A 16,839-nucleotide genomic window follows, 5' to 3' on the forward strand; every position below is an offset into this window, starting at 1 on the left:
TAAATGTTTTCATGTTAGCAAATGCTAAGTATCGTATTTTACCTGATAATATCCTTTAACTTATACCTGGCAGTCAGGGTAATTGCATGCACTGGGCATAGCATAATAGAGAGATTGGGATAGATTTGGGAAGGATATTAAAAAAGAAAAGGACTGGTTGAAGCATCTTATGTATTGTGATATTGATATTTTGAATTTTTTAAATGGAAAAGCACTAATTTTGATGATAGTCTTATCTGAATGGCTGTTAATTTATGAGTTTAGTATAGTGCTCATAGTACTTGGATTCTTCTAAGCAGTATAAGATGTTTACTGGAATATACAATAAGAAATAGTATCACTTGGGCATAAAAAAACAAATCCATACCAAATGTGGTTTAGTATTGTATTTTGAGTTTTGTTTTAAAAACTGAGTATTTCATAAGATTACTGTTAACAATTAGAATTTCTGGAGAATAAAAATACATGTTATTACAAGTAATTTCTTGGCTTCAAAGACATCCATAAAAAAGAATGACTGATGTTCCAATGAAGTATTGAGGACATATGTGAGAGAAATGGAAGCCTCCTTTCCTTGTTGAAGATCTCAAAATATAGTTTTCTCTGGAACTGTGTGGCAGAGTAAAGAGCATATTGTCTTCTTAGAAGCACCTAAAAATGTGTAGGAATTAGAAGAGCATGTGGCTCGACTTGTTCCATTGGTAACACCCAGAGAAGGGTTAGGGAGAAGGATATTGATTCAGATTTAGAACACATGGGCTGGGTTCAAGGTAAGCATAAACTCTACTAATTTTGGATTGATGGTGATATTGTTCAAACAGATGAACTCAAAGTATTTTTAGTGTCCCTATTTGTGCTGACAAAGTATGATTTAATGTTTTTTTTTCCACAAACATTTTGACTTTCAGTTTCGCCATAAGAGTGATAATCAAGTGAATAATCGGCTATCTGAAGTGCTCATCGACAGCAAGTAAGAAATAAATTCTTTGGGTTATTTTTAAGATTTCTGGGACCACAAAACAGGTCTTGGAAGTTGGTGGCTTTCTCTTTTAATTAAGTATATGTTACTTTTCCCTTTCAATTTATTAAAAACTACAACAAAAGTTCTTCTTCATGGTTTTTTTAAATGTTCAACCAATGCTGTGCTGCCCATTCAACTTCAAATCCCTATGGAGTTTGTTCTGTGGAACACAGACACGCTGTTATCACTTCATTTTTAGATCTAATATTGCTTAAAATTGGCACCTATGCTATGTCTTGTATGTAGTAAACGTTTCATAAATGTTTAATTATTCAATTAGTTAATTTCTGGGAAATATTGCTAGACAGACTTTAACATATTACTGTATCAAGTGATAATGATAAGAATCTTGCATTTACTTGATAGTTGAATTTAGAATGGATTATCCACCATAACACAGATTTTCATTCCTTTTAAGTTGATAAATATTTATGGGAATGATTCTTGAATTTAAAATGCTTTAAAACATGTATTTATACACTAATAACAGCAGAAACACCTCCAGAAAACTTAGCAAAAATATATTTCAAACCTTCATTCCATTGTTTCTTACTCTTTGTCCTTTTCTGCTAATAATAACATGTGACAAAGTAAACTTACAATACAGTCTGGCAGTCAATCACATTTGCCGATGATTTTGAATCATTTGGATACTGTGAAGAATATAATTTTTAAAGGGAATATCATAAAATGAATATTATAAAATGAATTAATAAAATGAATATCATAAAATGAAATTCCAAGAAATGATAAAGATATTAAGAGGGACTAGGTGTAATCTAGGCAGTAATTGGTAGGATTGAAGTAAGTAATCTCTTTCCATAACTCAAATGTTGACTGATCACTAATAGCATAATGAATACATACAGTTTTTCTGTATTTGCTTGTTTTAGAAAATAGTGTTAAATGCACAATGAAGGAAAATGATCATACTTTAAAACTATAGTGGTAGAGACAGAGCTCTGAAAGTGTGATTCCGGTGTGACACGGATAAGCCATAAAGATGCCTGGAACCATGTGGTTCATTTCCAATGTTAGCAGGTTTTTAATCGTTGCCACTATAGTATGGTGTTTAAAAGCATGGATTTTGCACTCAGAGGGACTTTAAGTATGAGTTCAGTCTTGATCCCAAATAATTCTGTGGTCTGGAGCAAGTTCTTAAGAGGTGGTGAAACTTTGTAAGCTAATGTGGTGTGTTGTTTGAGCTATACTGTTGCATATCTGGACTTTTTCAAGTCTTGCAGTTCTGACTGTGTATTAGATCTGCCATGAATATGATATGACTAATTCCTCAAGGAACATTTGATAATAAATCTTATTCCTCTGAACTATCATCTCATATAAAGTACGTTTAAAATATGTACAATTACATAATGAGTTTGAAATAATGGCCCTAGCATATCTTTTAATTTCCCTCAAATTTCCAGTTAAATATTTTTTTCATTATGTTCAGTTAGCCAACATATAGTACATCATAAGTTTTTGTTGTAGTGTTCAACAATTCATTAGTTGCAGATAACACCCAGTGCTCATCCCAACACATGCTCTCCTTAATACCCATCACCCGGTCACCCATCCCCCCACCCCCTCCATTCTGTAACCCTCAGTTTGTTTCCCGGAGTCCAGAGTCTCTCATGGTTTGTCTCCCTCTCTGATTTCTTCCCATTCAGTTTTCTCTCCCTTCCCCTGTTTATCAGTTAAATCTTGTGGCAATACCTGGGCAGTGATAGATATTGGGGCCTCTACTTGGAGGCCAAGGGATTAATCCAGGAACTTACACATTGAGAAACTTGATGATTGTATGCCTCCCACACATGCTAGCTATCATTATCATTATTGTTAGAAGCAGTATTAGTGTTACTTTCTCGTGGTTTCATTTAGCTTTCCGTTGATTCCTTATGAAGTAGCATCTCTTTGTAATTCAATATGGTGTGATGTTTTGATACATATTGTTGCTGATCCTATAAAGTTGAAGGGAGAAGCACATATCATTGAGTATGGAGTGTTCTTTAGGATTCAGTAAGAAATCAGGCAAGACTTTCCATTTATAAGATTGCCCATTGCTGTGAGCTCCTCTAGGGCAGGGGTCATCTCTTGATCACATCTGTGTCCCTTGAGCCTAGCACTGTGTCTATTTAATTTGCAAACTGAACAGTAACAAGTATCCTTGTTGAAAGAACACTCTTCCAGAGGACTTTGATGTGTCTAATTTTGCTGAGTTCCATCATTGGCCAATTCCAGTGGCTGGGTGGTGGTCTTTGTACAATGTACTCAGGCTGTGGAGATGGCTTTCCACTATTTAGATTTTTGAAAAATTGGAGAGATTAAACGGGCTCAGATCTGAGATATCCCAGGGAGCTTGGAGTCCTTCCTTAGAGCTGGTGGTTGTAGAGGATATTGTTGGTGCTCTGCCTAGAGCCCCACCATCTTCTCTGTTCATCCCCAGCTTCTGTGTGCATTGCTTATAAGTGCTTGCCCCTCCTGTTTTCTTCAGAGCACTGCCCTTGAGTTACTGGAGCCAATGACTGATGGGTGCAAGAGTATGAAAGAGCAGTGCCCCTGCCTCAGCTTGAGCAAGCTCTGAGGTTAATTTGTACTCTCTAGCACTCCTTGAGATCAGATGGAGGATGGGACTTTGCCTGCAGTCACATCCTTTGTGGCTTTTTCCCTTTCCCCACTGTTGCTTTTCATGTCCCTTACCAGTTTCTCCTGGAAGTACTTTCCTAATGAACCATTTGCACATGAAACCTTATCTCAGGATCTGTTTCTAGGGAACCTGATGTGAAACAGTAGTTAACATGTACTAAATCCTATTGCAATGTTAATGGAAAATATTAGGAAAGTGCTTTTGGGTCTATCCTTGGCACCTGTGGGTCCCAATCCAGGAATAAAGTAAGATGCCTGGAGGGGACCAGGGGAGTCCAGGTGTTGCTGGAGGTGAGTGTCATAGTGGGGTGGGTACAGCCAGGTACTTGTGGCTTCCTTTGTGTGCTCCTGGCAGGAATTGTTGGACTTGGGGTCTTCGTACTAAGGCAGGAGCCATCATTGGCTTGTCTTGGAAAGAGGGGAGGCATTATCAGCCTCAGGGTCAACATTTTTGAGGGGAAGGAGGTGGGATGAATGCACCAGTCAGGAAACCTAGGTCCATGTAAGTGATCACTGTGTGACTTTGAGCAATTCGTTTTCCTTCTGGGCTTTAGGTCTCTCTTCTGCTGTGCTCAGAAGTGAGGAAGGTGGGCAGCTACATTCAGATTCAACACATATTTATTGAGCAACTACCATGCGTTGGCTCCAGGGCTTCCACATTTTTTTTTCTTTTTTTTTATGTTATGTTAATCACCATACATTACATCATTAGTTTTTGATGTAGTGTTCCATGATTCATTGTTTGCGTATAACACCCAGTGCTCCATGCAGAATGTGCCCTCTTTAATACCCATCACCAGGCTAACCCATCCCCCCACCCCCTCCCCTCTAGAACCCTCAGTTTGTTTTTCAGAGTCCATAGTCTTTTATGGTTCGTCTCCCCCTCCGATTTCCCCCCCTTCATTTTTCCCCTCCTGCTATCTTCTTCTATTTTTTTTTTTAACATATAATGTATTATTTGTTTCAGAGGTACAGGTCTGTGATTCAACAGTCTTGCACAATTCACAGCGCTCACCATAGCACATACCCTCCCCAATGTCTATCACCCAGCCACCCCATCCCTCGCATCCCCCACCACTCCAGCATTTAACTTTCATAAAAAACCCCCAAGGTGTGGGTAATAGTGCTCCATTTTAGAGATGAAGAGATTAAGACCCCAAAAGGGAGTGACTTGTCCAGGGTCCCCTGGTAAGTAAGAGCCTAAATTAGAATTCTACCCCTTCATGAGTGATGTGTTAAGTGTGGGCTTCACTATTTATTTTGTATTTGAAGGACTGTGTATACAATTATAGGAATATAAACATAATTACATAACATAGATGTAGTTTATCTCTATGTAATATATATTTGTATTATGCACATTACTCATCTACGTTCTTAGCATTGTGTAAGCTGTAATGCTAAACACTGTAAACCTAAGTCACAAAATAGAGTGATAAAACCCTTCTTTTTATAACCTTCCTTTCAATTTTATGTTTTTGATTTCGTTACTCATATTCCTTTCAAATTTGGACCAATCTTCTGTATTTGCAATCTGTTATGTGAAAGTGCTTAAGAGATAGGTGTCGTATTAGCCTTTGACAAAATTTGTGACTTTAGTTTTAAAACTAAGTAGAGGTGGCATGATTCCATATTGTAGAAATTAATGTGACTACTGAATAGGAAATGCACATTTTTGCCCCAAGCTATGAAATACTGTAGCCCCCCTTTCCCTGCACTTTTGCTTTCCATGGTTTCAGTTACCCGTGCTCAACCATGGTCTGGAAGCAGGTGATCGACCTTCTGACATATCATCAGAAGGTCAGTAGTAGCCTAATGCTACATCACAGTGCCTATGTCATTAACTTCACTTCCTCTGATCATGTAGGCATTTTATCATCTCACATCATCACAAGAAGAAGGGTGAGTGAAGTACAATAGGATATTTTGAGAGAGAGAGAGACCATGTTCACATAACTTTTCAGTATAATTGTTCTATTTTGTTATTAATCTCTTACTGTGTCTAATTTATAAATTAAACTTTATTGTAGGTATGTATGTATAGGAAAAAACATAGTATAGATTTGGTACTATCTGTGGTTTTAGGCTTCCATTGGGGGTCTTGGAATGTGTCCCCTGCAGATAAGGGGGGACTACTACATACATGCTGATGGCATGTATGAATACCAATAGCTATCTTAGTGTGTCTTAAGAGGGTGTCTCAAGTTGTGCTAACATCCTTGACCACGCTGAGAGCAACCGAGGGACAATGAGAAGGTTTGTGATAGTCCCTGCAGAGGTCATCTAATCTGGTGCCCTTCAACCTGGGCTGCACATTGTATCAGAGCACCAGCAACACCCCAGAGTAATTAAATGAAGGTCTTGGAGGTGAGACCCCAGTGTTTTTTAAGTTTCCAAGATGATTCTATGCACGGAGAGTTGAGAACTCCTAAGTGAAGCCATCCCTATGTCCATATATATATCTTTATGTCTATATTTCTCTGATTTTAAAAGATATCCAAGGAAGGGAATACCATTAATTTTTAAAATGGTAAGCATCATTTTTCCACATAATAAATATCCTTACAAAGAAATAGTTCTGTAATGCTTACATTTTTTTTTTAATAGTAAAGCTCACATTTTTAGTCAAACACTTGGCTGATCAATTACTTTGCCATGTTTTTCTTTCCTTCAGAAATTCAAATTTTAATTTTTCCCATTTTTGTCTTTTATTTCCAACACCTGTTCCTATTACAGGTCTGGTCTTCTGTGGAATCATTTGCTGACTTTCATGTATTTATGCAAATTCCAATTTGCTCTGTCCCATCAACATTTCTACTCCTATGGATTTTAGACAAGGAAAGGAGTGTAGAGATCTCCTGCTACTCAGTTAGGCAGCCACTGGTCACATGTGGCTACTGAACACTTACAGTGTGGTGGATCCAAATTAAGATGTGCTCTTAGGTATAAAGTACATCCCAGATTTTGAAGACTTAGTGCCAGAAAGAGAATATAAGATATGTCATTAATAATTTTTTTATATTGGTTTCATTTTGAAATGATAATATTTTGTATATACTGGTTAAATAAAATATATTATTAAAAGGAACTTTACCTGTTTCTTTAAAAAAAATTTGTTCTTTTATTTTTTTAAATTCCAGTGTAGTTAACATACAGTGTTGTATTAGTATCAGGTGTATAATACGGTGATTCAACACTTCCATATAATACCTGGTGCTCATCAAGATAAGTGTACTCTTAATCCCCTTCATCTATTTCACCCATCCTCCCATCCACCTCCCCTCTGGTAACCATCTGTTTGATCTCTGTAGTTAAGAGTCTGTTTTTTTGGTTTCTCTCTCTTTTTTCTTTGTTCATTTGTTTTGTTTCTTAAATTCCACATATGAGTGAAATAATATGATATTTGCCCTTCTCTTAGTGGCTTATTTCACTTAGCATTATACTCTAGATCCATCTATGTTGTTGTAAATGGCAAGATTTCAGTCTTTTTTATGACTGAGTAATATATACTGGAATATTATATATTATTATATTAATACATATATACACACACCCCATTTCTTCTTTATCCATTTGTCTGTTGATGGAGACTTGGAATACTTCCATAATTTGACTATTGTAAATAATGCTGCAATAAGCTTAGGGGCACATTTACCCATTCAAATTAGTGTTTTTATATTCTTTGGTTAAATACTCATTAGTGCAATTACTGGATCATAGGGTAGTTCTATTTTTAATTTTTCCGGGAACCTCCATACCGTATCCCACAGTGGCTGCACCAGTTTGCATTCCTACTAACAGTGCAGGAGGGTTCCTTTTTCTCCATATCCTCTCCAACACTTGTTCTTTGTGTTTTTGATTTTAGCCATTTTGACAGGTGTGAGGTGATAACTCATTGTGATTTTGATTTGCATTTCCCTGATGCTTAGTGACGTTGAGCATCTTGTCATGTGTCTCTTGGCTGTATGTCTTCTTTGGAATCTTCTGCCTATTTTTGATTGGATTGTTTGTGGGTTTTTTTTTGGCATTGAGTTGCAAAGTTCTTTATATATTTTGGATACTAACCCTTTATCTGATGTATCATTTGCAAATATCTTCTCCCATTCAGTAGGCTGTCTTTTAGTTTTGTTAATTATTTCCTTTGCTGTGCAGAAGATTTTTATTTTGATTTACTTCCAATAGTTTATTTTTGCTTTTGTTTCCCTTGCTTCAGGAGACTTACCTAGAAAAATGTTGCTACAGCCGATGTCAGAGAGATTACTGTCTGTGCTCTCTTCTAGGATTTTTATGGTTTCAGGCCTCACATTTAGATCCTTGATCCATTTTGAGTTTGTTTTTGTGTAAGGTGTGAGAAAGTGGTCCAGTTCCATTCTTTTGCATGTAGCTGTCCATTTTCCCAACACCTTAGTTGAAGAGATTGTCTTTTTCCCATTACAGATTCTTGCCTCTTTTGTAGATTAATTGACCATATAATTGTGGGTTTACTTTGGGCATTCTGTTCCATTGATCCTGTGTCTGTTTTTGTGCCAGTACCATACTGTTTTGATTAAAACAGCTTTGTAATATAACTTGCAATCTGGGGTTATGATACCTTCAGTTTTGTTTTTCTTTTTCAAGATTGCTTTGGCTATTTGGGGTCTTTTGTGGTTCCATACAAATTTTAGGATTGTTTGTTCTAGTTCTGTGGAAAATGCTGTTGGTTATTTTGCTAGAAACTGCATAACATCTGTAGATTGCTTTGGGTAGTATACATTTTAACCATATTTGTTCTTCCAACCCATGAGCATATAAGGTCTTTCCATTTGTTTGTATCATCTTCATTTTCTTTCATCAGTGTTTTATAGTTTTCAGAGTACAGGTCTTTCCCCTTCTTGGTTAAGTTTATTCCTAGGTATTTTATTATTTTGGTATAATTATAAATGGGACTGTTTTCTTAATTTTTCTTTCTGCTACTTCATTATTAGTTTATAAGAATGCAACAGATTTCTGTACATTGATTTTGTATCCTGCGACTTTACTGAATTCATTTATCAGTTCTACTAGTTTTCTGGTGGAGTCTAGGGTTTTCTACATATAGTATCATGTCATCTGCAAATAGTGAAAGTTTTACTTCTTCCTTACCATTTTAGATGCCTTTTGTTCCTTTTTGTTGCCTGATTGCTGTGGCTAGGATTTGTAGTACTATGTTGAATAAAAATGGTGAGAGTGGACAACCTTGTCTTGTTCCTTACCTTAGGGGAAAAGCTCTCAGTTTTAAAAAGCTTTTTTTGAATGTGATTACTAGAAAATTGAAAATTACTTATGTGGCTCACATTTGTGGCTGGCATTCTATTTCTTTTGGATGACACTGCTTAGTACAACACCTTTAGATACATGTGAGAGAACTGAGCAGAGAAGAAAATGAACTCTGTGCTACAAACCTAGTCTCCTGATTCTCAGCCCAAGATTCCCTGTGAGATCTTACGGGCTGCCAGCATTATGATTTGTGTCACTATTAACAAATAGGCTCAGCATCACTTTCTCCTAGTATTTTATTTCCCTGACATCTTCTGAACTTACACTTTTGCATTAGAGCAATGTGGGTTCAGATGCTGCAGTGAAATTACCCTTATAATCTGGATGTTTTCTTGACATGTCTAGATTTTAAATGGCTCTTGACCATCAGCTTTTTGTGCAGCACATTCCATTTTATACTTTCTTGAGCATCAGTAAATTTTACTTAAGTCTCTCAAGCTCTTTCATAGAAACACGCATCAATCTTATTCAGTCTTTTTTCTTTTTTTGGAAACTGTGTGTATGTATAGGGAAAAATATGGACTTTCTTTTACTACTGTTGAGTATTGTCTCTGCACTATTCCAATCTGGTAATCCTAGATGCTGCCTAATTGTGAAAACGCATTTCAGTAGGAACAAATTTTCTTTTTGTTTAATCAACTTTTCTGGTTGGTTTGAGTGATGACTCCCACTGGATATTAGGATTGAAAATTTTGTTTCATTTTTTTTCCTTTTGTATATAGTCTTTTTTTCTGTTATGAAAATAGCATATGTCCATTAAGAGAAATTTGGACAATAAGAAAAAGTAGAAGGAAGAAAATAATATCCATACTTCCTGCTATCCAAAAGTAATTATTGTTACTATTTTCTTGTTTTTCCTTATGGTCTTTTTTTCTATGCCAAGATTTCTTATAATTGTGTGTGTGTGTATATGTGTGTGTGTGTGTGTGTGTGTGTATCCTTCCGTTTTCACTTCACATCCTATCATTACCATTTTCCCAATGTCTTTAATATGGTCATTATACACATAATTTTTAAGGGCTGTGTAACATTTGGTTGAGTGCATGTCTCATAATTCAAATAACCCATTTTCCTATTGCTTGATATTTAGTCTGTTTTCAGTTTTAAAATATAATTTCTTGATCTTTCTGAATTGATCCCTTTTCCATTAGACTGAGTTTTTGTGACATATTTATAAAACTCAGCTAGGATGATTACATGAACACATTATTTCCTATGTGAAGTAATGAGAACTTGAAGCATTATTACTCAGGCTGCTTAACAACAGCCTTTATCAGAGCATCCAGGAATTAAGTGTGAGTTGGGCCAGGTTGAGCATATAGACTGAACCCTGGGAGGTTTCAGTTCCATCAAACATGATTGTTTCCCAAGTGGGTGGCTGTCAGACCATCACCACCAAGTTCCAAGTTTATCTCTTCTTAATCATAGCACAACATGAAAACCAAAAAACTCATGTTTTCCTTTAAAAAAATGTTATTAGTGGCTTGGGTGCCTGGGTGGCTCAGTTGATTAATCATCTGACTTTGGCTCAGGTCATGATCTGAGTCCTGGGATCAGCCCCACTCCCACTCCTTCTGCCCTCCCCCAACCCCCCAGCCTGTGCACGCTCTCCCTCTCTCTCAAATAAATAAATAAAATCTTAAAAAAATGTATTAGTGGCACATGTAAATCCACAAACATCAGTAATTTGAAACAGTTTGAGTAAAAGTTTTGTATTACAATTACTAGTTATATAGCACTCATATATTAAGTATATGCATAGTTTTGAACAGATCGCCTAGAGGAAATTTGGGCAATGATTCAGAAGTGTGGCTAGCAGATCCTTCAGACAGCTATGAAGGAACTTTTCCCTTCTTTGTCCTGCTAGATTAGACGTATATGGACAGATGGTCAAAAGATCTATCACTGGCTGCTGAATGCTTGGAAAAAACTTACCCAGAAGAGGGAGACTTCATATATGGTGTTCCCCTCTGCTAGATTTGATTCCACATGTCAGTCTTGGGTAAGAGTGAATTATTGTTCTTAGTAAATATGCTTTCTTTTTCTCCTTGAGAACCTGCAATAAAAAATACCAAAGTTTGTTGAACTTAATGAGCCTGAAGCTGACACATATGTAGTGTGTCTGTATGCTTCTTGTAAGTGGGGGCGAGGTTCTGGGGTTTTGTTAATCCCACGGGAGGACTGATACACCCTGCATTGAGTTAAATCCTCTTCATTTGGGTTTGTGGGTTTGCAATTAGAGTGGAGACTTCTGTAGTTAAGCACAGGCAGAACACAAACTCTGAGTTTATGTCCACCTTACCCTGATAATTCACATGTTATGATGGTACTATTGGGTTTAGGGGACAGCTATTTAGGGTCTGCATATTTAAAAGGAAAATTTTAGGCAAAAATCTTGATTCTTCTTTTTTTAAACAATGTTAATAAAACACACCATTACAAGTTTAAATAACAATGAGTTCATGAGAGACTATGGACTCTGAGAAACAAACTGAGGGTTCTAGAGGGGTGGGGGGTGGAGGGATGGGTTAGCCTGGTGATGGGTATTAAAGAGGGCACGTATTGAATGGAGCACTGGGTGTTATACACAAACAATGAATCATGGAACACTACATCAAAAACTAATGATGTAATGTATGGTGATTAACATATTTAAAAAATAACAATGAGTTCAAAAGCAAGCTAATAGGACTAGTCTTAGTACTTTTTGGACTCAGTGGAAGTGATTCAAAAATTAATTTTTAGCTCATGCTACTAACTCACAGTAAAAGTGTTTCAAAAATAGTTTCACTCTCAATAAATTAATTTCCGTTTCTTAAGTCTTGGATTGATAATTTCTTGGGCAGTTTCTCTGTGTCAGTTTTGCAGATGGAAGGCCATGAAGCTGTGAAATTGTTATAGTTCTTATAAATGATCTTCCATTGTAATCAATTATATTGCATGAATATAATTTTTTAACGTGGTGGATTTCTAAATGGTAACTATTTCCCCAAATGAGGTTCATCTTGAAATAATAGGAAATTATAACAGTTTCAGAACTCTGCACATGAGCTTTTCAGTGGCATCTCCTAATTTCTTTTTAAAGTTGATGTAACCCAGATGTTAGCTGTTCCCTTTTCCTTCTCTTGAAGGTCCCTCAGAGACATCCCCTTCCCCTTTCCCCATAAAGGCATTAGAGAGCAAGGTAGAGTTGACTGAAGATTGGGCGGGGGGGGGGGGATAGAAATTAGGAAGTTTATTTTACACACCCCGTAGCCAACAATGTGAAATCCTATTTTAACATTTTCTTCCCCATAGTTCTTTTTCTCTGCTGCTGGCCTTTGTAATCTTTCCTTTCCCCGTTCAGTGCTCAGTGTAGTTGGCTCCAGTCTCTTTTCTCAGTGTCTGGAGCCCCTCATATTTATCTCCCTTTTATTACTCAAATAATTTTATTACTCAAATAATCACCTTGGCTCTGAACTCAAAACTTGTCATAGCTGCTTACCAAAATAGGAGGCTCTTCTGTAACTAGGACCCACTTATCTTAGATAATAATGAAAGTAAAAAATACACCAAACTCTATGTAACATTTAAAACTTGATTCTCTCTCTTTATAAAAATAGGTTTATGCATTTCTTCTCAGTTGTCATAGGATTTCTTTTGAAAAAACAAACCCACACCTAAGCCACGAAGGCATTGGAATTGTTAGAACATTAACTTTAATGAGGTAAAGCTTTCTTAAGATCTTAAAATCTGAAAGCTAAATGAGATCATAGTATTATAGTGAATAAGTTTGGTTTTCATCAGAGCCCACAGGTTGTCTATACCAAACCAATGTTAATAACATTGTTGATTGACTACTTATCATTAATTAACTATGCATACGTTTCTACTATAGTGGCATTTTCTTTAGATCTCCTGAGATAATCTCAATGGGTTAATTTCTTCCATGCATTTTAGATTGGTATACTATCTGTCTGTTGTGGATATAAAATTAAGAAAACAAGACTATAAATAAAATATAGAAATTACTCTTGATTCCATCACCCAGATCAGAGCAAACTACAGTGTGCTTGTGAAGGCATTTTATCACTTCTTTTCTCCTCCATCTTTGCTTTTTCCTCTCTACACAATATTCATTTTAAAAATACTTGAGATTATATTATATCCTATTGTTGTGGTTTGAAGGTGCCCCTTCCCCCATATGTCCACTAGAACCTGTGAATGATCTATTTAGAAAAAGGGGTTTTGCATATATAATAAGGGTCTTGAGATGAGATCATCCTGGTAATCCAGTCACAAGTGTCTTCATAAGAGAAGAGAAGGGAGGAAGATACACAGAAAAAAAGATTAATGTGAAGATGGAGGCAGAGATGGGGGTTTTACAGCCCCAAGTCGAGGAATGCCTAAAGCTGCCGGGAGCTGGGAGAGAGGCTGGAACAGATCCTTTCCTAGAACTTCCAGAGGGAGCACCACCTGCTGACACCGTGATCTGGGACTTCTAGTCTGTAGAACTGTGAGGGAATAAAGTTTTGCTGCTTTAAGCCACCTAGTTTGTGGTAATCTGTTATAGCAGACCTAGGAAAATAATACTGAGTTTTTTTTAGCTTTTAATTGAGAGATTCTGTATTTGATCATTTGTTCATTCTTTCACTCAGTACACATATATTAAATGCCTATTATATGTCAGGCAGAATGCTATATGCTGGGGATGCAGAGTTAAATAAGACCTAATTTCTACTTCGAATGTGATGTAATCATACATAGATGGTATGCAACAAGTTTATTTCTAGAATTGCCATGATGCTCTCACATTTCATTGTTTTTGCTGATAGGTAAGATAAGTGAGCAAAAATGACTCATTTTATTAGGATGTTCAACTTTCAGAAATTCTAATCAGTACAGAGACTCTGTAGACAAACCTATGCCAGGTGGTAGAAAACCTTGGTAGGATCTGGGAAGCTGGTTGGAAATGGTGCCTTGAAGCTGTAACTCAAGGGAACATTGGACTACCTTTAAACTTGAGTACTATTCTCAAAAACTAAGATCTATTTCCCTATTTCATATCAGGAATTAAAAAAAATTCTCTCTACTTGTTTGATCTTTGGTGAGGATTAGATGTGCAATAATAGAAGAAAATTAAGAAGTGCAGAGAGCGTAGAAAGTAAAAGTATTGATCTCTAAAATAGATTCAAAGACTCAAAGGAATCTGTGATATTTGGGGGCTGTAAGAGTGATATTGTCAGCAACCCAGGGAAAGAAAACTCTGGCAGTGACATTGTGTACCATTTACTAGAGACAAGGAAGAAAAAGTGTAATTGAGATTGTGATGCTGAACAGAAGGAAGGAAATGGACTCTAATGATGGAGAAAGAATAGATTTTGAAGATGTGAAGAAAGTTGATAGTATTTTTTTTTTATCCAAGGACATATGTACTTTATTCAAGAAACATTTTTTTTGTTTCTTAATTTTTTAAATTTTTTAAAATTTTATTATGTTAATCAACATACATTACATCATTAGTTTTTGATAGTATTTTTTAATGGAAAATATATGGTATAATGAATATGCTTTGTGTAAATTGGAAAAAAAGCATTCTTTCACAATAAATACCTATTTGATTCTTTTTTTATTGAATTATAATGAACATACAGTGTTAATTTATATTATTAATCACCATATTGTTAATGATTAACAATTCTATACATTACTCAGCACATATCATGATAAGTATACTCTTAATCTCCATCACCTATTTCACCCATTCCCCGCCCACCTCCCTTCTGGTAACCACCAGTTATTCTCTGTATTTAAGAGTTTATTTTTTGTCTTTTTTTCTTTGTTCATTTGTTTTGTTTCTTAAATTCCACATATGGGTGAAATCATGTGGTGTATGTCTGACTGACTTATTTCAGTTAGCATGATTCCCTCTAGGTCCATCCGTGTCGTTGCGAATGGCAAGATCTCCTTCTATTGATGGCTGAGTGATATTCCATTGTATATACATACCACATCTTTTTTGGATTTTAAATGTGCCTAGAGTCCAGTGTTAAATTCAGTATGGGAGAGTTCCAAGGGTAAAGAAAGAAAGTGCAACATTGAGAAATGGAATTGAGGCTGGAGAGGGCTTCATGGAGAACACATGAACATTAGAGAAGATTGAAGGAGCTGTGTTGGGCAACAGGGGATCCATTTCGTTCAGATGATCTGATTTGATCTGTGTCAATCAGCATGTGCTGCGACGTTTTCAGGGTCATGAAGTGGAAGTTTTATAGGGGCAGTGAGAGTAGTGTCAGGGATCCATGTTTACCACTAATCTGTTCATTCACCTATATTTATGTAACACTTGTCTGTTCTAGCCACTGTGCAGGATACTAGGGTACAGGATTATTAGGACCCATGTTCCTTCCTTCAAGGAGCCTGAAGTCCAGGGGAAGAGGGGGACAAATAGACTTCTTTTACAGCAATAGGTACCATGATAAAAGGAAGCATGAGTTGCTTTGGGAGCTCCCACATGGGAGGACTCCAACACATGTTTTGGGAGGCTGGTAGCAGGGATATTGTTAACTCAGAATAAGTCATAGAAGAAAGTTCAGCCATTGAAAAGGTATTTGAATGGTGGGCTGAGAGGGAAGGGGGAGAAGAGGAGGATTTGGGAAAGGTGCCATTTTTAATTAACACCTCATGGAATTCTTACTCATACTGAAGTTTGAGTACCATTGGGCCAGTTACTTCAAAGTCCCTCCCAGCCCCTAAATACTATGACTCCAATACTCTTCAGCTTTGCCATGATAGTGAGGTGCCAAAGAGGGGAAGTCAGTGAGTGGCTCTATAGGATAAAGAGATCTAACAGAAAATGGGAGGTTGGAAGTATATGGATGGATCTGATGGTAATAATGATGATGATGACGATGACAATGATGGTGGTGGTGGTGGAAGAGAGGAGTTAGATAAGAGAAAGTTACAGAATGGATTGGGGAAAGAAGAGAGGAACTTTATAGGATCTTCCAAGTGCTAGAAATGCAGTGAATCCAAACAGACATGATCTTGTGCAATCATGGAGCTTAGTGTCTGGGAAGGGGGAGGTAGACTTAATAAAATAATCATGCTAAGTAGAGTATAGTTACATGCTGAAGGAAATGCTGCTAAGGAAAAGATTATGGATCTAAAGAAGGGTTTGTATGTGGGGGAAGGAGCGGGCAGAGGTGAGGCAGTTTAGGAATGGGTTTTTTGAGGAAGTAGTAAATTTGAGCTGAGAACTTAATGACAACTAGCAGTTCATTAGGCAAGGGGAGTGATGGGATGGGAAGAAGAACTATAGAGGAAATAGCATGGGCAAAGGCCCTGTGGGGGGAAGGAGGATGGTGATTATCAGGGACTGAAGCAGAGAGAGTATGGCTGAAGGAAGAGCAGTGTGAGATGAGGCTAGAAAAGCAGTCAGAGGCCAGACCCTGCAGGACTTGACCATGCTAAGAGTTTGCGTCTTTTCCCTAAGAACAGAGGGAATACATGGAAGGATTTACCTTTGGGAAAGCTCATGCCTATTTCATGGGAAAAAAGGCAGTGGAGAAGCTCCAGGAAAGATGAGAGAGGTGGTTGCCTACTGCTGTACTTGTCTGTCTGTCCTTACAGTACTGTGAGTTACTGGAGCCCGAGACAATCTCTGTATTCCCATCATTTAACTTAACAATGTCCTGCATGTAGTCACTGCTCAATAATTATATGATGTATGAACGAAATGTATTTAAATTAATTAAATGAATCATTTTGAGTCAAGATCAAAATTTCTTTTAGTTATTCCCCTCTTCCCCCCTTTCTTCCCTGCAACTAATATGGGATAAGGGGAAGTGTCCACATATTGTGTGTTTTGTGCACATCATTGTCTGCCGTCATTGCCA

The 16,839-nt window shown here is 36.9% G+C and overlaps 1 protein-coding gene across 4 annotated transcripts in view; it reads left to right on the plus strand.

Annotated features, from left to right (window-relative positions):
- Nucleotides 1–16,839, plus strand: part of ATP8B4 (ATPase phospholipid transporting 8B4 (putative)) — a 263,861-nt gene that overhangs the window by 95,219 nt on the left and 151,803 nt on the right. For all 4 annotated transcript variants that reach the window (XM_078079369.1, XM_078079372.1, XM_036101921.2 and 1 more), the window contains exon 6: nucleotides 909–970. In XM_078079369.1, the coding sequence (XP_077935495.1) occupies nucleotides 909–970 (62 nt within the window). The remainder of the gene's footprint in view (nucleotides 1–908; nucleotides 971–16,839) is intronic.

Source organism: Halichoerus grypus, chromosome 8 (genome assembly GCF_964656455.1).
Source record: "Halichoerus grypus chromosome 8, mHalGry1.hap1.1, whole genome shotgun sequence".
Classification (NCBI taxonomy): Eukaryota; Metazoa; Chordata; class Mammalia; order Carnivora; family Phocidae; genus Halichoerus; species Halichoerus grypus.